Raw genomic sequence first — 26,856 nt, 5'->3', positions numbered from 1 at the left:
TACATGTTTTCTGCAAGAATGACTTATAAAGATGTATGTTACCATGTTAACAACTGATATCTAACCTTGATAATGGTTTCAGTTTTAAATCACACATAACTAATTTTAATATGCACTTCACGTACCTGAAGTGCATGTGGTTTCTTAAGATTTTGTACTGGTAGGCACGATTACAACAATGAAATATCACTTTTTCACTTTAAATACCGGTAAAGGTAATGTATATGATTACATTTCACTAACACAAAACACACAGAATTCAGAACTGCTAACATTAACAATGCCAATTTGCATCCCATAAATGATAATATCAATGTAGTCCTTAACACTTTTCAAGAGCCCATGATAGTGATTGATGGTGATGGTGTAAGTTCTAGCTATCAGTCTCGACTTGAAAATGATGAATAGGAACATAGTGCTTTTGAGAGGAAAATGACTTCATGGCTTAAAGCACTTTCTGACCAAAAATATGGAGGACAGTATTTTGGCATGTAACACCTTTGACAATTCCAGTCTACAATTACTCACTAGAATGTTATATAGCTGTTAAGTTTCATAACTATCATTAAGAAAAGACAAATAAGTTTTCAAAAATCGTAACCATTGTTACTATCGGCGAATCAAACTGCAAACTCAATAGTGTGTGGAAATCAAAGAAGTAACTAAAAACAATATATTTAAAAAGGTAGTTAATGCATACCTGTATTAATCATACTATTTTCCGACTGTATCAGGCTTACATATATAATTCCATTCTAAAATTGGAGCTGGTTGAACAAACAAGTAACTTCCCAGAAAACCATTCATAAATAACTGTGTAATGGTATATTTTGTATGCAACAAAAATACAGTGTGATAACTCAGTCCTCAAAAACTGAAGTAGTATTTGGTACATTGTCAAAATTGTAATTTCTTATTCATAAGGAAATCACACCTCACCAAATCAAAGTCTATTCCCCATACTCCCAACTCATACTTCCATCTTTCAAGAGAATCAAATTACAGTGATGTGAACTGATTACTGTTTACCCACAAAAAATGGGAGACCAACCACTGTACACCCTTCACCACATACTACAAGATCAATGACAAATTCTAAAATGCACACAAAGAAACAAAATTAAAAAGAACTAGCTTTCCCTTGTAAACCAGCAACACAAAACAATAATAAAGCCTCCAAAGGTTTTTAATAAGGATCAGGCTACAATTCATATATAAGTGTAGGTTCTAAGTCCTGATATGTTTAGCAGCATGCAAGTGTAAATTCCTCAAAGAACCAATAAGAGATGTGGAGCAATGTGAAGTCAAATAAGTGTACTGTGCCACATGGAGGGCTTGAAGAAACACCAGGAAAAAATGGTAACTGGAAGGGGGGAGTTAAGCTCTAGGATATAGTGCTAGGAGAGTACGAGAAAATAGATCAAGAAAGTCTGAGAAATTACTAAGAAGCTACGAGGAAACATCTGCAAAATGGAGGAAGAAAAGGTCCCAGAATGAATTTCCACTCTACAGCAACGTGCGTGCTGATATGAACTTTCCTGACAAATTAAAACTGTGTGAACGGTGGATCTGGGAAATTTGGGAAGGTAGAAGATGAGGTAATAATAGAAGTAAAACTGTGAAGGTGGCTTGTGACTTGTGCTCTGATAGCTCAATCAGTAGAGGAAGGCAAAAGGACCAGGTTTTCGGCCCAGCCCAGCATACACTTTTAACCTGCTAGGAAATTTAAAAAAATTAATAGTTTAATATGGTGCATATGTATATTGAAAGCATGAACAATGCACCATGACTTCATGCATATTCTGAAAGTTGTATGTACCACTTCAAGAAATATTTGCTTTTATTAAAATACCAAATACTCCTACTTTTATTTAAATGACCTGGGCTCTTTAATCTCAACATGCTTTATTTATCTAACATTGTTCCATATTAAATAATAAGTTGTCAATTAAGCATATGATATTGTTAATACCTTTGTCCAACACAGCCAAACAAAATCTCAAATCAATTTTTTTTCTTGCTGAACCACCTTTTTTGCAATGCACGTATACTCGGGGCAATTGTTAAACAGTTGTTTCAAGTGTTATTACACAGCATTTCTCCACCGAAAATTATTTCTTGTTTAACACTTACAAATCTGTCGAATACCCAAATGCAATGAAATTTTCCAACATAGCAACGAAGTCAATCACTGGTGTACCGAACCATGATTAGAGAACTACAGGGTTTGAAGGCATGCATTTCCAATGCACGGAACATGTTAGCAGGGAGATCTTGAATCGAATATGGAGAGAAATGGAAATCTGACAAGACATTAACAGCACCAAGAATGGTGCAGACAATGATGTGTACGAATGAAGAAACAAAATGTTACAAGTTATTTTATCACATGTTGAAAATCATTTGTTAATATTTAATATAGCTTTCTTAAATTGTAAAAGATAATTTACATGCACCCTTTGCATTATTGGAGCTGTGGAGGATTCAAGTGGAGAACAGAACCAGAGAATAAATGACAGTAAAAAACACATTCTTTTTTATGGATTTTTAGTTATTTTCTGGTAGCAAATATGAAAAAAAGTGCAAAAATGTCTCAAATCACAAAACTATCTTTCCTACAAAAAGTTTAATGAGCCCATTCATCTTATGTCACTCTGGCAGAACACAATATATATTTATGGTTGACAAATTCTTAATTTTGGCATAATTATCAGGTAGTAATTCACAAATATGTGTCACAGCTGTCAACATTCTATAATGTTTTCATACCAGCAATACAACATCAGAAGTAATATAATTAGATCTTCCGCACAAAAACAATATTATGTTTACAACAAAATGTATAATTGATGAGGATATAACATCAATGCAGGTATAATTATTTTATTAAGTAGCAAGTTATATAGATATTGAGGAAAATTACTTTATATGCAATGAGACTGTCCAGTTTCCACATAAATTAGAGATGTACTCATAGCAGAAAAATTTATACAGGGATGAATTTATTCTAACGCAATTCACACATATACACTGCCACTGATGAGATAAAAGTCACAAAAAAGTCCTCACCGATTATCTGAAACTCATTCGACAACACTCTTCCCTTTCTCTGTGTTAAGTTGATATCATCACACATCAGCTTCAAAAATTGCTCACTTTTTCTGCACCCGACAACGGCGAGTAGCCACGTGTGTTTTTAAATTATCACTCTTAGCGCACCGATAGTCGCATCGAGGGCACTGATAACGCGGTTATTTACCACACTGTAGCCTCTTGTGCCTCTGGAGACCTGATGGATTCTTATAAGACTTTCCATAAGAATTACAACTAAACCGATTTCTAATACAGCCTGAGTCATTTTACCAAAAATATCAGCACCAAATGGTGAATTCTAATTGTGAATTCCTTGATATTGAAAATTCTCTTCATACATAAAGACTTTCACTAACTGTTCCGACTTCACCAATGCAAACTTCAGCACCGTTCCAATCATCACGATAATCATCGTCAACATCAAGAGTAAGGTCTTCTGCAATTTCCATGTTATTGTCAAGGCTCTCAGGTTTGGTTTCTAGTGATACCACTTCCTGCTGTGAACTCAGACTTGCTGACCTTTTGTCAGATAATACTGCTTCTGCTATTAAAAATTGCTCTTTAACAGCTATTTCTCCTCTGGAGCTCTGCAACTCACTACATGTAGACTAAAGAAGAACTGGGGTGTATGACGACAAACATACAGTGGTGTGGCTACCGGACAGTAACGTTTTTAGCACCCGAGATGAGCTATGAACTGGTCTACCAGTTGAGTTGGTGGTTGTGGGCAGTACTTGCCTTTGAGATGGAAGTTGCACACTATCAAAATCAGGAGTAATGACTTCTTAAAGTGCATTTTGGTGTGTTCCCTGTTCAGAACCAGAGTGATTAATATTTTTTCTCGACTTTCTAATTGCTTTAGAAATGGAGTCTACTTCCATAGAACCTCCTTCCTGAGATGACACACATGGAGAGCATTCTATAAATGACTGCACCATCCCTTCTGGCTCGTTCTGACCTGAGGTAAAGCGTGACACAGAAGCAAGATGGGATGGGATGGGATGGGATGGGATGGGATAGTTTCTACAGGTACTGACTGTGCATTTCTTCCACAGCCTTTCTGCATTTTGACATCATCCACAAGTCCACTGCCGGATAGTCCCCTCACCCGAAGGGACTCTGAGAGCTTAAGAACACCAGTAAGCTGCTCTTGCGGTACATTTAGTTCACCACGGTACATAAAATCCATGAAAGCCTTCAGCACATCGTATTTTACATCATGCAGAATAATAATTGGGTGCTTCTCATAGTTTTCAATGAACAGCTGCTTAAAATATGGACTACAAGCTGAAAGAATTATCTTGTGTGCTCTTAAATGTCGCCCCTCAGCACAACAGGGCATCAAAAACAGTTGCCAAAGTAACTTGATGTTCATTCCATCTCAGCTGAACCCTATTGCTCTCATCCATCCTATCTAGCTGTCCTCAAGAGACTTGGAACTCTCATATAACGCTGACTGAGATACCACAGTGATATCGCTTACAAGCGAAGTCTGATTTCTTTGGAACAACAGAGAAAAAAATTTTCTGCGAGTTGACTATCTTCAGCCACTAAAGTAATGATTCTCAAAAGTTCTGCACAGACAAATGTTCAATCATTTTTGAATTACAGATAATCCATGTCAGATATTTTCCTTCAAACTGCAGTTACAGTTGCTGTTCCAGAAATTTTGAGAACCTGACCTAATGTGCAAACAATCTTATGTTAATCCAATTATCTCCAGGATGAGTAGGTTAAAAAATGATTTATAATGCATGAATGTAGAGCACAATAACCATTAGAGTACCTAACCAGAAGTCATTATAAATTAACAACAATGCGTAACACACAAATGATGATGAAAATTGACTCAGAGATGTTGGATTACTATTGTCATGTCTTAATATCACTCTTTAGTTTGACAAAATGTCCATCAAGTGCCTTCTTACTAATTATATATTACTTTGCTTGATTACATTTGCCGTAACAGTGATGTTTTTTCTATCCGAGGGAGTAGCAATGAGGTTGTATGCAAATTCCACCAATTGTGCACATACAGTTGACTGTGTTACTATGTGCTAAGTAGCAACTATCCTTTTCATAATATTGCTACATTCCATCCTAAATTTTTCACTGTTGAATTAATACATACATTATTATACTGCAATCAACTTAATTCACATTTATATTAATAATATTTTGGTCCCAGAAATCAAAGGGAAATATTGCAAATGTAAATAATGGATTTTTTTTATTACAGAAAATGTTCCAGAATTTACTAAATATTTATGTTGTTACTGAAATGGCCATTCCACTTTGGAGAAGCTTTTGGACAATGTCATCATTGTAGATTTCCAAATCATCACTCAGCAATTTATTTCCATTTCTTATACCACTTATGAAGATTTTGAGTTCTTCGCATCAATCCATTTTAGGTCCCTTAACCATTTACAGAAGTATGTGAAGACAGTATCAAATATTTTGATGCAGGTGCCCAGAGAAATTAAAGTAGGTCACTGCTGCTGACTTGTAGTAATTGTTTGTGTGAAATGCTGATGTATTTCCTGTAGTACTCCTCACTGCCAATCAGGCAGGTCTGTGCACTGTAAGTGGCAGTTCTCCATTTCTGACAGTTTTATCAGTGACTCTGTATTCAGAAGTACAATGGTAGTTTCCATGATGGTGACAGTTCAAGGAAGTAGGAATTAATTACAAGAATGACACAAACTTGTGCTTACATACTGAAGAACAATACTAACAAACGCTTGGAGCATAACATGTGTAAATCTAGACATCTGATTTCTAGCAGAGTACAATTTTGTTACAGTATACTGGAGTGCAGATTTCAACAGGTCCCCCCATCTGACCTTTAAGCATTTGTTTTCTTTCAAGTTCATTCTCATAATTACTGTATAAAAAAATGCAACTTAATATACCTTATGGTTGACTCAAACTGTAAATGTTTTATCTCATTTACTACTCCAGTTGTTTTAATGAAACATCATCTATTCAGTTTGAAGTCACACTCTGTTTTGAAGAAACCCAGCTATTTCAGAAACTTATCACTCCCTTAAATTCTGCAAGTGTCAAACAGGCATTTGGTAACATAACCTATTCCCCAAAATAAATTTTGAAGAGATGGCAGCTGGACAATGGCGGCTACGTCTGCACATCTACACTACTCTCCTGCAGGAATCGCTCAACAATATCACGAGCCATATTGGGAAAGAAAAACTGGATCTGAAGTGTTGATATAATATTTTAAAAACATGAATAGAATTGCTTATGTATTCTTTTTCCTTGGTAAACTACTTTTTGTTGTTCATCCTAAAACTTATAACTCAGCAGTGTAACTGAGGCAGCATCTATAATTCTGATAAATAGTACTTCTTAGCTAAATGTAAATAATAGTGATGCTTTATAAACAACAAAAACACTTGGGTGATTTCTTGAACTTTTAAACTTTAGTAAATATTGTGTATTAACATGTAATATAATTTCCTGTGATTTCCATAATACAAATTTGCTCTGCGCCAATGTGTCTTAGTAAGATACGTATAATAATATTTGTGTTATGGTTACATCTAACAGCATAATTATCTTTTGACCGTCTCAATCACTCAAGTACCAATTAAGTTCATTGTAACTGTAGTATTTTAATTTTGTATAGTGTTCTGTACACCAAGTAAAATAAAATTTATTTCACTTACTACAAAAATGCAAAAAAGTATGAAACATAATTTGTATTAAAATGGTCTGGGATGCATCAAAAAAATTCCCCCACATAAACACCCTGACACACCTAACAATAACAAAACATCAAATTTGAGGCAAATGCAATCACGTAACAAAATTATACAAAAATTGGCAATGCCCACAAAGAAGATCTGTGCTCGCTCACTGTAAAACAGGTTATTGTCTAGCTCATTTTTTTTATTAACTGATTAGTTGTGATACACATGAACTATCCTCAGACCTGTAAGTAAAAGACCTGTAAATGACAGTTAAATAATAGCACACTCTTTAATATGCAACTTTCCTATTGTTCATCAAAAATCAAATGTACCAAAACATTACTCGTTATATCTGTTACAAGAATAACTCATCCAACTTGTGAACAAAATTTACATGCTACATCACAGAATAAAATAGTTATATATGAGACCACATTGCTGATATCGCTCACAAGGCAACTGTTAGTAGATTGTATCTGGTACATTTGCCGCATATGAGTGAGAATACATCTCCAAACTGAATTAATAATAATTTTTTTGTTTATTGACTAAATCTTGTAATTTTTCTGTGTGAAAAACTATAAAAAGTAATTTGAAAGGTAGGCAGCAGAAGGGATTGCTACAGGCCTGTTTCTGTAGCGGCATACTCCCTCTCGTGGTCGCTGCTTCACCGCCATGCTGCGAACTGAGCAGTCAAGTGCCGACCACTGCCAAAAAGAGACACGTGTGCAAGAGGGGCCCTTCGCCAATTTCAGACACAGAACACACGTTAGAGTTGTCCCACTGCACTCTCTCTCTCTCTCTCTCTCTCTCTCTCTCTCTCTCTCTCTCACTCAATCACTAACTCACTCACTCACTCACTCACTATCACCTTGGAGATCCATTAGCAGCAATTGCAACCTTATTACATCTACATAAATGGTAAAATAGGCATTATGACTGAATTCACTCAGCTTATAATGATCACACCATTTATGTCTCAATGACATAGGTAATCGGTTTCAGTTATTTGTACATAACCATCTTCAGATTAAAATCTTGTTTTTTGTGACTGTAAATTAGAAGTTCTTTTAAAATCTTAAGGAATTTCATCTTCTGAGTTCTGTGCGAGATATCCACATTATAGATCAAAGTTTGTGGTGAGTGCCTTAAAGTTGCCATAGTGCCCCAAATACGTTGAGAATGCATGTGCCCCCTGACCAGAGTTTCGAAGCTCCTTTCCATTGCTCTATGATACGTTTACTAAAGTTGTGCTTAATCCTATACATGCTCAAATCCTGAAACTTACCTCTGCTATTACAGACTACAGCAATGACCGTATTTTAACATGTTACTTGTTCGAAAACCTATTTTCACATGCGTTTCACAAAATCATTTCGCCGTTTTGCAGAAGTCTCTCTGTAGTGGGTCACAGCTACTTACTTTTATTGTTGTTATTCCTGACTGTGACATGACCCCTGCTCATTTGTTTTTGTTCTTTTTTCTTTATCCTATTATTGATTTTTTCACCTTTATATGCTGACTAAAGTTCAGTCTTGATCACACCATTTGTGTCTCAATGACATAGGTAATCGGTTTCAGTTATTTGTACATAACCATCTTCAGACCAATGGCTTCCTTGGAGGATGGTAGGCAGAGCTCTCCTCAGCTGCTACGAAGTCAACTGATCATCAGTTGACTTCGTAGCAGCTGTGGAGAGCTCCGCCTACCATCCTACAAGGAAGCCATGGGTCTGAAGATAGTTATGTAAAAATAACCGAAACCGGTTACCTATGTCATTGAGACATAAATGGTGTGATCAAGACTGAACTTTAGTCAAAATATAATAATCTATTGATCACTGTAATCCAAAAATGTTTACCAAAATTGTACCTTTATATGCACCCGTCATGACCACTTAAAATGTTCAGCTCTCTTTCAACTTCATGCTAATGGAGTGACAGTCTCAATATCCTTTACACATTGCATTAAAATATGCCCACTTAGGTGATGACTGTTTACTACAAATTTGCAAGGCAATAGGAGGGTGCGTGTGCGTGTGCGTGCAGCCCTCTGCGCCCAGCCACAATTAGCACACGCCTGTACAGTTCACAGCAGAACAGCAAAGCAGTGACCACGAGAGGGAGTGTGCCATGACACAGAAATGCTTGTGACAACACTACAGATACATTTCAGTCAGCCATTTGAATTACTTATTTTTTGTGGCTTTTTATCACTTTTTACCCTGGCAAATAAGTTTTAGCCAAGTATTTCCAAAACAGTGTTCTTAACAAGCAAAACATTATTTCTAACTGAATTTGGAAACATATTCTTTCACTCATAAATGACAAATGTACCAGACACCATGTGCTGGTAGCTGATTTATGGGCTATATGAAGAGCAGATTCCATCCTGTCAGTATTTTATCCTGCGATTTAGCACATATATATTGCAGTGAACTGTTTGGTTATTCTTATAACTGATTCAATCAGGTATCCTCTGGTACATTTGATTTTTGACACAGTACACTAGCAACAATGCTTATCATAGATAAATGCTGAACTGAAACCAGTCATTCAAAAACGTTGAAGCGAACTAGATGTGACAGTAACAAAATATATTAATATAATTCACAGAAGGGCACATAATGATGATATTTGCAGCTGAAACACATCATGTCTGACTAAATGTGAAGGCTAAAATGAGTTTTTTGTGTGCCATATGCAGACCTCATTCAGGTCCACAAAACACGAATAAAATTAAAATCGTGCTAAGTACTGGAAATCTGGATTTTATGCTACAAAGAAATGCGACCTTCCCTATCACCTACACATTCAATACTCTCAAAAAATCCAGTATTTATTACATAACAATGTAAATTAGAATAGATTGCAACTCACTGCACAGAGGGAGTGTGGAGCAGTGGACAGGTACACTTAAAAGTACACTGTTGAGGAAGCTATCACACAAAGTTCTCCATGAAGTGAACAAATCCACACATTCATACACGCACAACTCACAAATAACCGCTACGGCTGTCTCCAGGCACTGAGGTTCCACTTCAGTGAGTAGCGTTCTCAGCTGTGGTGAGTAACGGGGACACTGAAGCAGTGTGGGGTGGGAAAGGGGAGGGTAGGGGAAGGACAGCAGTTAGGGGTGAGGGAAGGTAAATGTGCCTGGCTATTGCTCAATGCCTCATCTATATGGTGAATAGCAATCTATCCTAATTTATATGGTTATTCTACCTTGGATTTTCAGCTGTTTGAGTATTAATTACATAATGACATTACTGCAAATGGAACGCAAGATGATCAACTTCAAAAAAAAAAAAAATTCCAGTGAAGTTATGTTGTATACAATCACTATTCGACAGCATTCATGAGATGATCAGCATGAAGCATACACAAATCTGCTCCAGCCAACTCACAAGCTAGCAAATGCAGCACAAATCTCGTGGCTATCTCCTCTATAGAGCAACGAGTGACACTCTTCTAAGATTGTGAATCTAAACTGATGAAGCATTAATTATACACCAGAATATTACATATTGTGAAAAATCAAATACAAAATGTGGTCTAAGGTACCTAACAAATAAAGAAAAAGAAGAAGAAGAAGAAGAAGAGAGGTAACTTAAGAGACATATTCAAAAAGGCAGCTAACGCTTATCTCGTTAATAATACATGCTATGCAGCGAAGGATATTTACCTTATGCAAAGTAGTCATTGAGAGAAAATGGTAAAGTGAAAAAATTATAACAAACACCTCCGTCATTCTACAATATACTTCTTCAACAGTATAGTGCATGTTACCAAGAAATCGTATGTTTAAGGTCCGTCACGAATAATGCCAACCTCCTTTAATTATACTGAGTTCAATATATTTTCAGACAGGCAAACGAGGTATCATGAGTAAGGTAATTGCAAGTTAAGGGTATAGGCATGGACGTGCTGTTAGCTGAGAGAGAGAGAGAGAGAGAGAGAGAGAGACAACTACCTTGTTTTAGAGAAAGTATATATAAAGAGCACTGTACAAGATGTGTAAATTCTTCTTTAATTAAGTGATTAGATGCCCGTATGTGTGAAGTAATTATATTTGACTGTCTATTAAGGTCATATACACTACTGGCCATTAAAACTGCTACACTATGGAAATGACATGCTACAGACACGAAATTTAACCAACAGGAAGAAGATGCTGTGATATACAAATTATTAGCTTTTCAGAGCATTCACACAAGGTTGGCGCCTGTGGCAGCACCTACAACGTGCTGACATGAGGAAAGTTTCCAACCGATTTCTCATACACAAACAGCAGTTGACCGGTGTTGCCTGGTGAAACGTTGTTGTGGTGCCTCGTGTAAGGCGGAGAAATGTGTACCATCACGTTTCCGACTTTGATAAAAAGTCAGATTGTAGCCTATCGCGATTGCGGTTCATCGTATTGCGACATTGCTGCTCGCGTTGGTCGAGATCCAATGACTGTTAGCAGAATATGGAATTGGTGGGTTCGGGAGGGTAATGTGGAACGCCGTGCTGGATCCCAACGGCCTCATATCACTAGCAGTCGAGATGATAGGCGTCTTATACGCACGGCTGTAACGGATTGTGCAGCCATGTCTCGATCCCTGAGTCAATAGATGGGGACATTTGCAAGACAACAACCAACTGCACGAACAGTTCGACGATGTTTGCAACAGCATGGACTATCAGACTGCGGTTACCTTTGACGCTGCATCACAGCCTGCGATGGTGTACTCAATGACGACCCTGGGTGCATGAATGGCAAAAAGTCATTTTTTTCAGATGAATCCAGGTTCTCTTTACAGCATCATGATGGTCGCATCCGTGTTTGGCGACATCGCAGTGAACGCACTTTGGAAGCGTGTATTTGTCATCGCCATACTGGCGTATCACCCGGCGTCATGGTATGTGGTGCCATTGGTTACACATCTCTGTCACCTCTTGTTCACATTGACGGCACTTGGAACAGTGGACATTACATTTCAGATGTGTTACAACCTGTGGCTCTACCCTTCATTTGATCCCTGCAAAACCCTACATTTCAGCAGGATAATGTATGACTGAATGTTGCAGGTCCTGTACGGGCCTTTCTGGATACAGAAAATGTTCGACTGCTGCCCTGGCCAGCACATTCTCCAGATCTCTCACCAATTGAAAACGTCTGGTCGATGGTGGCTGAGCAACTGACTTGTCACAATATGCCAGTCACTACTCTTGATGAACTGTGGTACCGTGTTGAAGCTGCATGGGCAGCTGTACCTGTACACGCCATCCCAGCTCTGTCTGGCTCAATGCCCGGGGGTATCAAGACCGTTATTACGGCCAGAGGTGGTTGTTCTGGGTACTGATTTCTCAGGATCTACGCACCCAAATTGCGTGAAAATGTAATCACATGTCAGTTGTAGTATAATATATTTGTACAATGAAAACCCATTTATGATCTGATTTTCTTCTTGGTGTAACAATTTTAATGACCAGTAGTGTGTTTGAAATTGTGGTTACATATAAAACTGTACACTGATTAAAAAGTAACTTACTTTATAGAAGCAAATCATAACTGTATGTTCATTCCCATTTATGATCTGATTTTCTTCTTGGTGTAACAATTTTAATGACCAGTAGTGTGTTTGAAATTGTGGTTACATATAAAACTGTACACTGATTAAAAAGTAACTTACTTTATAGAAGCAAATCATAACTGTATGTTCATTCCTTTTTCAAACATATATTTGCAAAATAGTGACACTCGCTTCCTGTTACTGCATCCAAATTTTATTTTACAACAAAAAAGTGTTTAAGAACTAAGAAATGAGTTGAGAAATAGTTGCAATCAACAAGGGTGGGTGTTTGGTTTAGTTGTACCAAAAGATAATTAAACATGGGAAATAAGCCCTCCACTCAACTAGTAGTCCCAATGTGATGAAGAAAGTATAATAGAAAAAGCCACAGACATCGCCAACAAAAAGGGTGCAGGTGCAGGAAAAGGTAAATTGGGCTACGTCAGTGCGAGATTACCACCACTTTAGGTTGAGAATACCAAGATTTAGTTCAGACATGCTGAAGCATAATTTCATATTTTTGGCATAACAAGTTAAACAAGGAGACTTAATGATTTATTAAGGCAACTAGAACCACAATTTGTTGAGAATATCTGGGATTTGGCTGCCAGTTTTGAGTCAAACACTCAACACCTAAAGAGAGAATTTTAACAGTATTTCAGAAGAGTAAAGATAAAGATTACAACTCAGAATGTTTGTTACTGGTAGACAGTGGAGCAGTTGTGTCTGTCCTGCTAGAACCAAAAAAATACAAAATAAAAGCAGTTGAATATAGACTGTTTCCAGAAAATGATTCTGAAATTCCAATAGGCGCTTCAAAATTGTTCAATGTTGATCACGAATAATGACACAGCTACCATGAGCATTTATTGTCGGAGTCGCTTCAGAAGGCATATTAGCTATTGCTTTTCTTCATTATTTTCACCTACTGGTTCATGATAGAAACAAAAGATTGCCTGATAAGAAAACTCAATTGAAAGTGAAAGGAAATGTGTCACGTAATTAAGCAACTACAAATTAATCTATTTCATATCACTCGTAAATTTTCTGAAATTTTCAAGAGATTTCCTGAGTTACCGAAACCCTGTGTCATATAAAAATAAATATAACATAATGTTAGGCATAACATCTCAATGGCCAGTGGCCCTCCAGTACTCTCCAAACCTCACAGATTAGACAAACAAACGAACTGTGTATAATTTCTGTATATGTTAAACCAAACCATTATTCAACTGTCTAAATAACTGTGGGCCACTCCTCTAGACAAGGTTACATAGCACTAGCATGTTTGTGGAGATTAGAGCCATGTAAATGACTGCGTCCTCATTGTCCACTTCCATGAATAGTTAACATTGACTTCATCCTTCATACTAACGAAGTACTTTTTGAAGCTAGATGCCTTAAAAGTTTCTTATCAAATCAAATTTCCGGAAGAAGACAAACAAAAAAATGATAACTATGGCTCCATTAGTCCATTAAAAATTTAAATACATGCCATTTAGATTAAGGAATGCACCTGCCATTATTTAATGAGTTTATTAATGAATTTTTGTAAGGATCAGGTTTCTGTTTGCCTGCCTAGAACACATTTAGGTTCCATCTAGTTCAGAAGAACGCAACTTGCAACATTTTCCACCATCTTGATAATTATGGTCTAAGGATTAAACTATGAAAATCTATGTTTCACACTCAGAAGATAATTTTCTTTAGATGCATCATTAAGCTACAAGGCACCAATCCAGACTTGGGGAGAGTAACAGCCAATAGAAAAGCAAGCGAACAGTGAAACAGTTTTGTTTCTCTGCACACTCAACATCCATCGCCATGTGCTGCACAAAACCAATTTCCACAAAATGACTGTCCAAACAAAAGGAACACAGACTAGACTCCAGAAGCAACAGCAGAATTTGAAAGCTGCAACAAATTTTTTTCCTTGTTTTATTTGTCTCATCAAATATTATTTAGAAACTTTCAAACTAGTCTTTTGTTTACATAAGCCCAATTGGTCTTCTTCCTGGTACCTCCATCTCCAAATACCAGTGTGGGAATGGAGGTACCAAGACAGAAGACCAATTGGGCAGACTAGAAACAGATGGACAGACCAGGTTTAGGAAGATCTCATGAGAAGAGGAGTAAAATGGGATGTAGTGCAGAGGGAAAAGCTTACCATGACAGAAGCCAATGGAGGCTTACTTCACCAAAATATTAGAGGATTGAGTGTGAGTGTGCAAAAAAAGATGCTATAACTTACCAAACAAAAGCATTGGTATATTGATAGAGACAATAAAAAACACACAAACACACACACAAATTTCAAGCTTCAGCAACCCAAGGTTGCTTCATCAGGAATAAGGGAAGGAGAGGGAAAGACGAAAGGATGCATGTTTTAAGGGAGAGGGTAAGGAGTCATTCAAATCCTGGGACCCATCCACATACATACAGACACAGGCAGACTGAGAAATGTGTAAATGCAAAGAGGCTGGGCAGAGATGTCAGTCGAGGCGAAAGTACAGAGGCAAAGATGTTGTTAAATGACATGTGAGGTACGAGCAGCGGCAACTTGAAATTATCTGAGGGTGAGGCCTGGTGGGTAACGGGAAGAGAAAATATATTGAAGGACAAGTTCCTATCTCTGGAGTTCTGATAAGTTGGTATCAGTGGGAAGTATCCAGATAACCCAGACAGTGTAACACTGTGCCAAGATGTGCTGACTGTGCACCAAGGCATGTTTTAGCCACAGGGTGATACTCATTACCAACAAACACTGCCTGTGTCCGTTCGTGCGAATGGACAGTTTGTTGCTGGTCATTCCCACATAGAAGGCTTCAGAGTGTAGGCATGTCAGTTGGTAAATCACATGGGTGCTTTCACACGTGGCTCTGACTTTGATCGTGTACACCTTGCAGGTTACAGGACTGGAGTAGGCGGTGGTGGGAGGGTGCATGGGACAGGTATTACACCGGGGGCATACAAGGGTAGGAGCCAGAGGGTAGGGAAGGTGGTTTGGGGATTTCATAGGGATGAACCAAGAGGTTACGAAGGTTAGGTGGCTGGCGGAAAGACACACTTGGTGGATGGGGAGGATTTCATGAAGGATGGATCTCATTTCAGGGCACGATTTGAGGAAGTTGTATCCCTGCTGGAGAGCCACATTCAGAGTCTGATCCAGTCCTGGAAAGTATCCTGTCACAAGTGGGGAACTTTTGGGGTTCCTCTGTGGGAGGTTCTGGGTTTGAGGAAGTGGCTCTGGCTATTTGTTTCTGTACCAGGTGAGGAGGGTAGTTGCGGGATGCGAAATCTGTTTTCAGGGTATTGGTGTAATGGTTAAGGGATGCAGGACTGGAGCAGATTCATTTGCCATGAAGACCTAAGCTGTAGGGAAGGGACTGTTTGAGATGGAATGGGGGGCATCTGTCAAAATGGAGGTAGTGTTGCTTTGTAGTGGGTCTGATGTGGATGGATGTGTGAAGATGGCCGTTGGACAGATGGAAGCCAGCTTCGGTCTTCATGGCAAATGAATCTGCTCCAGTACTGAATCCCTGAACCGTTACACCACTAACCTGAAAACAGCTTTCGGATCCCGCAACTACCCTCCCGACCTGGTACAGAAGTAAATAGCGAGACCCACTTCCTCAAACCAAGAACCTCCCATAGAAGAACCCCAAAAGTGCCCCACTTGTGACAGGATACTTTCCGGGACTGGATCAGACTCTGAATGTGGCTCTCCAGCAGCGTTACGACTTCCTCAAATCCTGCCCTGAAATGAGATCCATCCTTCATGAAATCCTCCCCACTCCACCAAGAGTGTCTTTGTGCCGTCCACCTAACCTTCTTAATCTCTTGGTTCATCCCTATGAAAACCCCAAACCACCTTCCCTACCCTCTGGCTCCTACCATTTTGACTGCCCCAGGTGTAAGACCTGTCCCATGCATCCTCCCACCCCCACCTACGTGTGAAAGCACCCACTTGATTTACCAACCGACATGCCTACGCTGTGAAGCCTTTTATGTGGGAAAGACCAGCAACAAACTGTCCATTCGCATGAACAGACACAGGCAGACAGTGTTTGTTGGTAATGAGGATCACCCTGTGGCTAAACATGCCTTGGTGCACAGCCAGCACATCTTGGCACAGTGTTATACCGTCCGGGTTATCTGGATACTTCCCACTGACACCAACCTATCTGAGCTCCAGAGATGGGAACTTGCCCTTCAATATATTCTCTCTTCCCATTACCCACCAGGCCTCAACCTCGACTAATTTCAAGTTGCCGCCACTCGTACCTCACCTGTCATTCAACAACAACTTTCCCTCTGTACTTCCGCCTCGACTGACATCTCTGCCCAACCTCTTTGCATTTACGTGTGTGTGTGTGTGTGTGTGTGTGTGTGTGTGTGTGTGTGTGTGTGTGTGTGTGTGTGTGTGTGTGTGTGTGTGTGTGTGTGTGTGCGTGCGTGCGTGCGTGCGTGCGTGCGTGCGTGCGTGCGCGCGCGCGCGCGCACGTGAATGTATACCTGTCCCTTTTCCCCCCCTAAGTTAAGTCTTTCTGCTCCCGGGATTGGAATGACTCCTTACCCTCTCCTTCCCTCTTTCTTGATGAAGCAACCATGGGTTGCGAAAGCTTTAATTTTGCCAAAAAACAGTTCACTTTTAATTGTAACAGAATAGAGATCCCCACTGGGAAATCTTGAATTATTTATGAGAAACTTGGATTCCTTACTGTGCTGTCTGTCAGACATCAGCAAACAGTTAATAGTCTGTGGGGACTACAATGGTGATTTTCTAAGGGATTCTGATAGGAAAAATTATCTGGAAAGCTTATTTGGATCCTATAATTTGCTCTCAGTAGTTAACTTTCCAACATGGGTGGATAGAGACAATAGGTCCCTAATTGATAATGTTTTCTTTGACGAGGCACAAAGCCAGAAAATAATTGTTTACCCAGTAATAAAAGATCTCTCTTATCATGATGCACAATTATTCAAAATAAATGACATAGTGCCTTACATTGTGGATACACCTCAGTAGACGTCAGTCAGAATCATTATTGACTACAGGGCAAATGTTGTTAAAAATAGTTTACAAGAACAATCTGGGATGAAATTTATAAAGAACCAAACGCTAATATAAAATTTTATCTATTCCATTATACATTCATATCAGTATTTGAAAATAGCTTTCCTCATAAGTTAATCAGAAAGAACATTAAACAGCCATGAAAATAACCAGGGATCACTAAGGGGATTAAAGTATCTTGTGAAAGGAAAAGGGAAATGTATCTTTTAGCATGAACAAGCAGAGACCCTGCAGCAGTTGTGATAACAAAAACTACTCAAAATATTTAAAAAATCAAGAAACGCGCACATAATGTCTGAAATCAGTACATCTAACAACAGAGTTAAGGCAATACGGAATATAGTGAAGCAAGAGACAGGACAACCAACCACACAAGAGGGTAACATTACTATTGAATTGAATGGAAGGGTTACAAATGACGTGTCACAGGTAGCAACTGTATTTAATAATCATTTCTTAAACATAGTAGAGAACATAGGAAGCGACAGTTCAAGAGAAATATCACAGCAATATGTTGAAGAAGTATCTCTCATAAACTACATCATAGGAATGTACCACCAAATTCTACTCCTGAAATTAAGAGGGCCATACATTCTCTCAAGAATAGAAGCTCTTCTGGTTTTGATAGTGTTTCCAATAGAGTACTAAAGATTTGCTCCCATATAATAAGTCTGGTATGGTTCAAAATATGTAATCCATCACTAACTCAAGCCACTTTTCCAGAGAGACTAAAATATGGTGATGTTTAGAGTTCAAATAGAGATACGAATTAATTTGCAATATGAATGTAAAATAGCTAGTTCCACATCATGACGATTTATCATGCAAAATGATCCATGGAACTAGCCCAGCTGCACTGCTAACTATCCCAAGTGTGGAATACAAACTTGTGTTTTTTTGTGCATGCAGCAAATTTCACTGCTGGAGCAGCCCTACAACAGAAACAGGATATAACTTGGAAACTTGTGAGTTTCGTTTCAAATTCTCCCTTATTCATCTTATGACCAAGAACTTCTCAACATTTATTTAACGATAAAATATTTCAGATATATACTTGAAGGAAAAACATTTTCTGTTGATGCATATGGTGTCCCTCTAACTGACACATTCAAAATGATGAATGAGAAGGCTTAACTATGGCAGCTCCATTATCTCCAGAATATTTATCAGTTCACAACTAATTTGTGTCATTTGCCTTGAAGAACTTCAAGATGTTAGAAAATAAAGGACTTTAACATTTATATTCTTTGTTAATATTATCATGCCACAGAATCACAGTTGGATACACCATGATTTGCTATCTGATTAAAATTACAGTAGTATCTGCTAAATAGCCAAATCCTCAAAAAGGGTGTTTCGTCCATAAACAAAACCGTCAGCAACCAACCAATGTCAATGCTAAATACTCAACTGCTTGAAATTAAGCACCAATACAGAATACTGTCAACATATTTTGCGTCAATGCTAAATACTCAATTGATTGAAATTAAGTGCCACTATAGAATATTGTCGACATATTTTGCCCCTAAGAATTATAACAACCTAATTCAGCAGTAAAACACAGGGAAATTCATGTCAAAGCATTTTTTCCTTACTGTGGCAGTCTTTATTTGTTACCTGCGTGAGTGTCCTCAATAATATCATTAGACTGCTTTTTGATTATTTGAAATCAACTTTTCCCCAACATAAAAGAACTTCTTATACAATATTTTTGATTACTACTACATCAGAAAATTCATAATAAAAAGAATAAAATTCATGTATTTCTATAGTAACAACAGGTGTTCAGTTTTAGCCATGACCGTGGATGTGTGAGGAGATAGGGTACACTCGACAATAAGGAGGTATTAAATTACAAACTTTCTTGTGTTAACATACTCATTTCAGAGTTATTCAATTATCTTCCATTAAACATGCATTTCCATAATTAATTTTATGGGGCCTTTTCACTTTGCATCAACCCTGCTGCATACTGCAAAATATTTAGTAGTTGTCACTGTTCCCAGTGATTGATCCACATCAGCTTGGGCAAAGAAAACTGCTCCTATCCACCTATTTATGCCCAATACAAAATACTTGTACGTTTTGGAGTCAAAGTCTTCCTACAAATCAGTCAAGTGTTCCAACATCACAGTGAATAAAATAGGCTCTGTTGTTACTGAGTATAATCCCTAAACCATATGCCTGTCCTGAATATATATGTATCATAACACACGCACTTTCTGTTAACACGTTAACACATACATAATAATCACATCTGTTGGCACCTTCTTGACTCATCTCAGTCCAAAGTTAGCTTGCACAACGAATCTATTATGTAAATACTGTTTGAGTTGCCTGGCGCATTTCTAAGTCCATCAATTTGGACAGCCAAATGGACGTGTGACATAGTCTGCAACTACAAAATAGGTAACATAATGCACACATAATCATCATAAATAAAAGCATCTGAGCATTCAGGAGATCCATTCAGAAAAGAAGATCACAAAAAGGTGTAACATTTTTTGAAAGCTATTTTCCTTAAAAGAGATGGGAAACTTTCTGTATTGGCACACTTTCCCTATCCCTAGCCAGAACCAAGTGTCACATACTGCTCCTACATTGTTGCCTACCTTGTGGCATACTCCCCAAATGGTGTCATAAAATTATCCATCTCTGGCTGCAACCCTTACTACAACAATGACCTCGATCTGCTCAAATTCCATCAATTGATAATCCCTCACTAACGTCCTGCAAGACCATATAAATCAGGCACAAAACATCTTCAAACACCTACCCTCCATCCATGAAATCCTCCTACTCTGCAATCCACAATTCCTGCATCCCATCTCTCAGGCTGAAACTCTTGCCCTCCTGGAACTAGAGCAGCATGCAAAGTGCCACCTCAAAAAAACTCTCCAACCTGTTCATCTCGTACTCCTGCCTTGGACTACAGCCATCCATCTCCACTACAACAGCCTTCAAATCTCCCCTCCACATCCTCATAGCCAACAACATTTACCATACCCTCAAAACTCCTTGCCACCACCATCCAGAGCCCAGAACCTAAACAGACCCACAACACAGTAATGGCTCTGCCCTCAAAAAGCTGAAGTCCTAAGAAGTATCGATCATCTCCAAATGCCTTACCTTTTGCCATACTTCCAAATTCAATCTTGATGGACTTGTTAAACGATCTCTCTCCCCCTACTGGTCCCTACAGTGGAAATACTTTCACCACCAACTGTACCAATCCAACTCAACGACACCAATACTGAACCATGCCACTCCTCCACCAAATTATGATCCAACCCACAACCCGCAAATTACCCCATGTTAACTTCACAGAATTTCCTAACCAGAATTTCCTAACTTTGAATCTTGCCTCATCATCATTTCCTGTAAATGGAACTCAACCTTACAGCCTCAGAAAGAGCTGCAATCCGCCAAGTAAAACTGATTCCAATCTTACACTCCACCACTGGGGTTATGAACTGTAGTGATTTCCTAGTGGAAGGACTCCACCAACTGTCCTGTCACAGTGACATTTCAGAAACCCATCAAGATCTTCAGTCCCTCCTCAAATTCGTAGGTCAATTCCAGAATTTCTCCCTTGAGTCTATTTCTCTCCTCACTCTTACCACTGCCCACACTCCTACTTTCTACATACCTCCTGAAGTCCATAACCTCAACCACAAAGGACACTCCAATGTTGCCCGTTACTGTGCCCCACTGAGAGAATCTCTGCTCTCAGGGACCAACACCTTTAGCTGTACTCTCCCCTTCTATACAAAAGACACCACTCATTTCCTCCACTGACTTTCCACCGTTACTGCATCTTTACCACCCAGTGCCCTGCTTGTCACTGTTGATGCTAACAAGTCCTTTCCGTAAAGCCTAGCCAACTATGGTCATTGCATTTGTAGTGACAAGCAGTTCCTCTCAAAAAATGTCAAGATCAATCCCTTTCATAAATGCAAAGATCCTTATTGAGGCTTTCACAGACCGAATTACCCTCTACACAAACATCTCCTATGCTCATGGCCTTGATGCTACTAAATTCACCTTTCCCAATGCCTGACAGACTCCAAACCTACAACCACTTTCCTAGTGAATGTGGCCAATTATATCCACAAACATGATTACTTCTCCTTTAAGACCTCACCTGCAAACATTCCCACAGTATAATAATGGGGAACTGCCTGGCACCATCCTATGCCAACCTATTCACACGACATCTAGACAAACCCTTCCTAATCACCCAGAAACCCAAAACCCTCACCTAGTTCTGATTCACTGATGACCTCTTTGTGATATGAGCCGAGGGTGAGGACATCCGATTCACATTCCTCCAGAAACTCAAATCTTCTCCCCGATTCGCTTCACCTGGTCCTTCTCAATGCAGCAAGCCACCTTCCTAGATGTTGATCTCCACCTCCAGGGTGGTTACATCACATGGATCCACATGAAACCTGCAAACCTTCAACAATGCCTCCACTTCGACAGCAGCTACCCACTCCATACTAACAAGTCCTTTCCGTAAAGCCTAGCCAACTATGGTCATTGCATTTGTAGTGACAAGCAGTTCCTCTCAAAAAATGTCAAGATCAATCCCTTTCATAAATGCAAAGATCCTTATTGAGGCTTTCACAGACCGAATTACCCTCCTCCCAATTGTTCAGAAACAGATCTCCCATGCCCTGTCTCTCCAGGAACCTACCACTACCCACGCACCAACCATCCGGCCACAAAGGAGCTCTCCTCTCACGACTCAGTATCATCCAGGACTGGAGCAACTGAGTCACGTCCTCGACCGGGGTTTCGACCACTTCTCATTCCCTGAAATGAGGAATATTCTCCAGTGCTCCCACAGTGGTATTCTGCTGCCCTATGAACCAATGCAATAGCTCTGACCATTCTTACCACACACTCACTCCCAACACATTTCCTCCTGGCTCATATCCCTACCATGGACCTAGATGTAAGACCTGTCTCATACATCCTCCCACCACCACCTACTCCATCCAAGTAACAGTCATCTCCTATCCTATCAAAGCCACAACTGTCACCCATATAATCTACAAACTAACCTGCAACCACAGTGCTGTTTTCTACATGGGAATGGTAACTAACAAGCAGTCTATCTGTGTAAATGGTGACCACCAACCTGTGGCCAAGAGACAGCTGGACAACCCAGTTTCTGATCACACTGCCCAACATAATGTTCTTCACTTCAATGATTGCTTCACAGCCTGTACCATCTGGATGCTTCCTACCAACACCAGCTTTTGTGAACTGTGTGAGTGGGAACTCTCCTATCATATATCCTTTGTTCTTATAATAGTCCCATTAGTCTCTGTACCCCACCTACCTATCACCTTCCCTGCTCCCACTCCAATATTACAAATGCCTTCCATTCTACCAATGCCCCCACTAATCTTTTCCCCTTTTCTTCTTCTCTCCTCTCCCCTCCCCCCTCCTACCACAGCCCCCTCACTCTGCACCTTGCAACTCTATCCTTTCACCTTCACTTCCACAGGCAGTTCATTACCTGCCTGCACACATATCCTGCTACATCATCTCCCCCCCCCCCCCCCCCCCTCCCAGCCCAACTCATTCTTTCTTGCACCACTCTAGATTGCTGCTCATGTCGAATGCAGTTGCAGTCTGCAGCCACAGTGGCCAGAGTCAATGGCCATGTGCGTGCGAGATGTGCTTGTGTGTGTGTGTGTGTGTGTGTGTGTGTGTGTGTGTGTGTGTGTGTGTGTGTGTTTTCTATTTCTGAACAAGGCCTTTTGGCCAAAATCTTTCGTTTAGCTGTCTTCGACTTAATGCCTCTTCTATGAGGAGGATAGCAAACTATCCTCCTCATAATATTGTTGTTATTCCTACTTCAATTTTCCACTTTCTGTTAACGTCTCATTCATTTTTTTTTTAGTTATCACTATATCTAAAAAAAAATTAATAGATCACTTGTATGTAACACTTTGAATTTCTACAGTAATAAATTTTTTCCTATCTGGTGTGAAATGTAATGCATGGAAAAATGAGAAGCACTGATGTGTTTACATCTAAACAAATATTACGAAAACTATGAGGAAGCACATGTATAGTTAAATGAGAGAACAAAACAATAGTAATCCATACATATTTCCTCCAAGAGCAAACATTAAATTTAACGTTTCTGTGTAAAACTTCACATTTCTGCAATTTTAAGAAAAGGATACTCGATGAGAATACAGTACTACTAATTACATGCCCATTAGATAACAAGTACCACTTTTATCATATAAAAATAAATCCACATGCAGTTTCAAGTGTCACTAGATTTTTAAGTCCTGGTTTACTAACCAAACTAATTTTCTGTGTGTTTTAGTACCCACCCGGTCTCCTCCCTCAGCAAAATAAACAAGAACCCATTGTTGTACCAATGGGTATGTTTCATTGGTACAATGAGTGGGGCCAAGGCTGATCATTATACAGACTTGCCTCAACTGCTTTCTCAAGTGTCTATGTACGCATGTTGTTTACATGCCTTAGGTGCTTGGGGTTTGTCTTTTGCTTTGTCTTGAATTCTATTTTTCTGTGTATCGTATCAGGTGTTTAACCATGTCTGAGCCGCCACAGAAAATGTCTCTGAACAAAGTAGTTGTTTCAGAGGCTGCAGACGAAACACCTGGTGCTCAGTGTCCAACAAATGGTCGCCATCCTCTTCCAGCAAGCAGCTGCAACTAGGTTTCAAATGTTCAGTAGCACAGAAGAGGAATGGTCAGAGTATCATGGTCAGTTGCGAGACCCACTTTGCTACATTCAGTTTTACTGGGTTGCCTGATTTACATGGTTCTGCAGGACTATGTTGGTGAGGGTTAAGGGTGGGAGGAATCTTAACAGATGGAAGTCATTGTGGAACAAGGAATTGCAGTCAGAGATGGGTAACTTGATGATAAGGCCATTTCAGGGGATTCCACGAGGCAAGCAACACCCCAGGAACAGGGTTGGGGTTTTTAGCTAGGGATAAGTAAACTTCTCTGTATTAGTGCAGATGGAAGGAGCAAGAATCTTTGATGGAGGATGCTTTTCGAATCATGACTAAAATGCTTGTCCTTGTTGTGATGCAAAATGTTTTCAGTGTGGAAAGCAACATCATATTCCAACACTGTGTTTACACAAGGCAACCCAGCCTCAAGCTATGGCTGATGCCACAGACAAAGCTACCAACAAGTGCATTCTATATCGGAGGGACCATTAAAGCTAGCGTGAGTGGAACTGGTCTAAGCTCTGAGTGGTAGTCGTCATGTGTGCCAAAGAAGGGTTTGGCTGAAGCTATAATATGAACAGCTTTTCGTTTGCATGTCTGCAACTCAATGGGTAATTTTTACGGTAAGTAGCAATCAACCCTTTTCCAGACATTGTTGATATTCCAAACATATTTGGATTAGGCTAATTTAATTTGTTCAACCTGTGCATGCAAGATAGTGTGTTACAAATTAGTGTTTCCGTGTGTCAAACTATAGTCTGATTTGAACTAGTTGTCACTTGACAGATAACGGGCTGTACCTGGCACTGTCGGCTTCTCCTTCGTTGCCACTTCTGCTGCTCTGGGGTGTCTTGCATATAGTATTGAGCCAGCCACTCCCCAGCCACTCCTTCAGCTTCATGTGCCTTACAATGTGTGATGAAATTAGTCAAGAGGGGCAGACCAAGGCTGCACACTTAGGAAACTTTCAGGAAGTGTCAGATAGTAGCTGCTCTACAAATCAATGAACAATCAGTGATAAGTATTTGCACAGGGAAATTTGTGAGGGTCACAAATCTCAAACCTTTTAGCCCTTGGATGCATGTTAGGGGCCTTTCAGGCCAGGGAGTGAATTAATCACACACTTAATTATATTAAAATCACATATAATTGGACCTTACTTTACGTAGTCCTTAAAAACACATTTACAATTAAGAAATACAATAAAGTTGTATCCAATGTTACAAAGATTTTATGAAATCAGTGTTTTCTTACTGCTATGTGCATAATGCATGAAGAGGGTCTCTCAAGGCCTGTTTTTCTCCCAGTTTATGAATGTTGGTACCTGGGATATTTTTATACTGGAAATTGTTGCACGGATCGGAATCCAGCAACAACAACAATGAACTTACTACTCATTGTAGAAGTTGACCTCAGGCGTGAAAGAAGTCACTCTGATAGCTGATGTAAGTAATTGTGTTTGTTATTCTCTCTGTTCCCTTTTCTTCACTCTTTCTCTGACAAAGTAATCAAGCAATGTTCGTTTCTTACAGTATGGAATCATCCAGTACATATCGAAAGAGGGAATGTAATTCTGTAGTAAATTCAGACGCTCCAAATGTTTCCGAAGATGAAACTGATCCTGCATATACATCTTTGTTGGACAGCTCAGACTCTAAAGAAAAGTAGTACCAAATATTCTGATGTAAATGAAGTAGTCTTACCAACAAAAGTCTGGTCCAATAACAGACCGCTACCAGCAGATTCAAATAATGTAGCAAGTACACAACAGCCTACAAACTTTTTTATTGGGTGCGATGGGGCTCAGTGGAACAGAACATCACCTCCTCCTAGCAGAATGCTTACGCATAATATAATCAAAATTTCTCCAGGTCCTGTTAGGGGAAGTTGCACACAAATACCAAAAGATGCTTGGAGTTACTTCATCACAATTAAGATTGTGAATGAAATAGTTCGCTGCCCAAATCGGGAAGAACAACGCTCAGTAGCTATAAAAGGTCAAACAGGGTGTAAGGAGGTCAAACACGGTGTAAGGAGGTCAAACAGGGTGTAAGGAGGTCAAACAGGGTGTAAGGAGGTCAAACAGGGTTTAAGGAGGTCAAACAGGGTTTAAGGAGGTCAAACAGGGTTTAAGGAGGTCAAACAGGGTTTAAGGAGGTCAAACAGGGTTTAAGGAGGTCAAACAGGGTGTACGGTCACAGATGAGGAAATGAATGCTTCTTTTGGAATTCTCATATCAGCTGGCAGTTACAGAAGATGGGCTGTTCCTATAAGGGAATTATTTCAAGACTCTTCTGGTAACCCTGTGTATATGGCACCTTTTCTATAAACATGTTTGAAGAAATAAGGGGAGCCATAAGGTTTGACGATAGACGCACCGACAAGCTAGGAGTCAAGATGATCAAATGCCATCTTTTCACCATATGTGGGAACTATTCCTAAGCAACTGCTGGCAAAGGTTTCAGCCAGGAGGGAGCTGCACAATAGATGAACAGCTAGTGTCTTTCAAAGGGCGTCATGAATTTATACAGTTTATTCCAAGCATACCAGGAAAATATGGAATAAAGATATTCTGGCTCTGCCATTCTTTGACAGACAACTGCTTTACCAGTGTTTCCCTGTTTCAAGATTTATTGAAGGATAAAATTACAGCAGTCAGCACTCTTCGCAATAACAAACC

General features: G+C 39.3%; 2 protein-coding genes across 17 annotated transcripts in view; both read right to left on the bottom strand.

The window, feature by feature from the left end:
* Window positions 1-26,856, bottom strand: part of LOC126291625 (longitudinals lacking protein-like) — a 293,043-nt gene that overhangs the window by 190,309 nt on the left and 75,878 nt on the right. The window lies entirely within an intron of this gene.
* Window positions 2,244-25,335, bottom strand: LOC126291631 (longitudinals lacking protein, isoforms H/M/V-like). Its single transcript, XM_049985196.1, has 2 exons — window positions 24,977-25,335; window positions 2,244-7,513 (listed from the first exon to the last, which is right to left on the bottom strand). The coding sequence occupies exon 2, from the start codon at window positions 4,466-4,468 to the stop codon at window positions 4,013-4,015; it is 456 nt and encodes a 151-aa protein (XP_049841153.1). The 5' UTR covers window positions 4,469-7,513; window positions 24,977-25,335; the 3' UTR covers window positions 2,244-4,012.

This window comes from Schistocerca gregaria, chromosome 9 (assembly GCF_023897955.1).
Source record: "Schistocerca gregaria isolate iqSchGreg1 chromosome 9, iqSchGreg1.2, whole genome shotgun sequence".
Classification (NCBI taxonomy): domain Eukaryota; kingdom Metazoa; phylum Arthropoda; class Insecta; order Orthoptera; family Acrididae; genus Schistocerca; species Schistocerca gregaria.
Note: the sequence above shows the minus strand (reverse complement) of the source record. Positions and strands in the feature narration are given on the sequence as shown.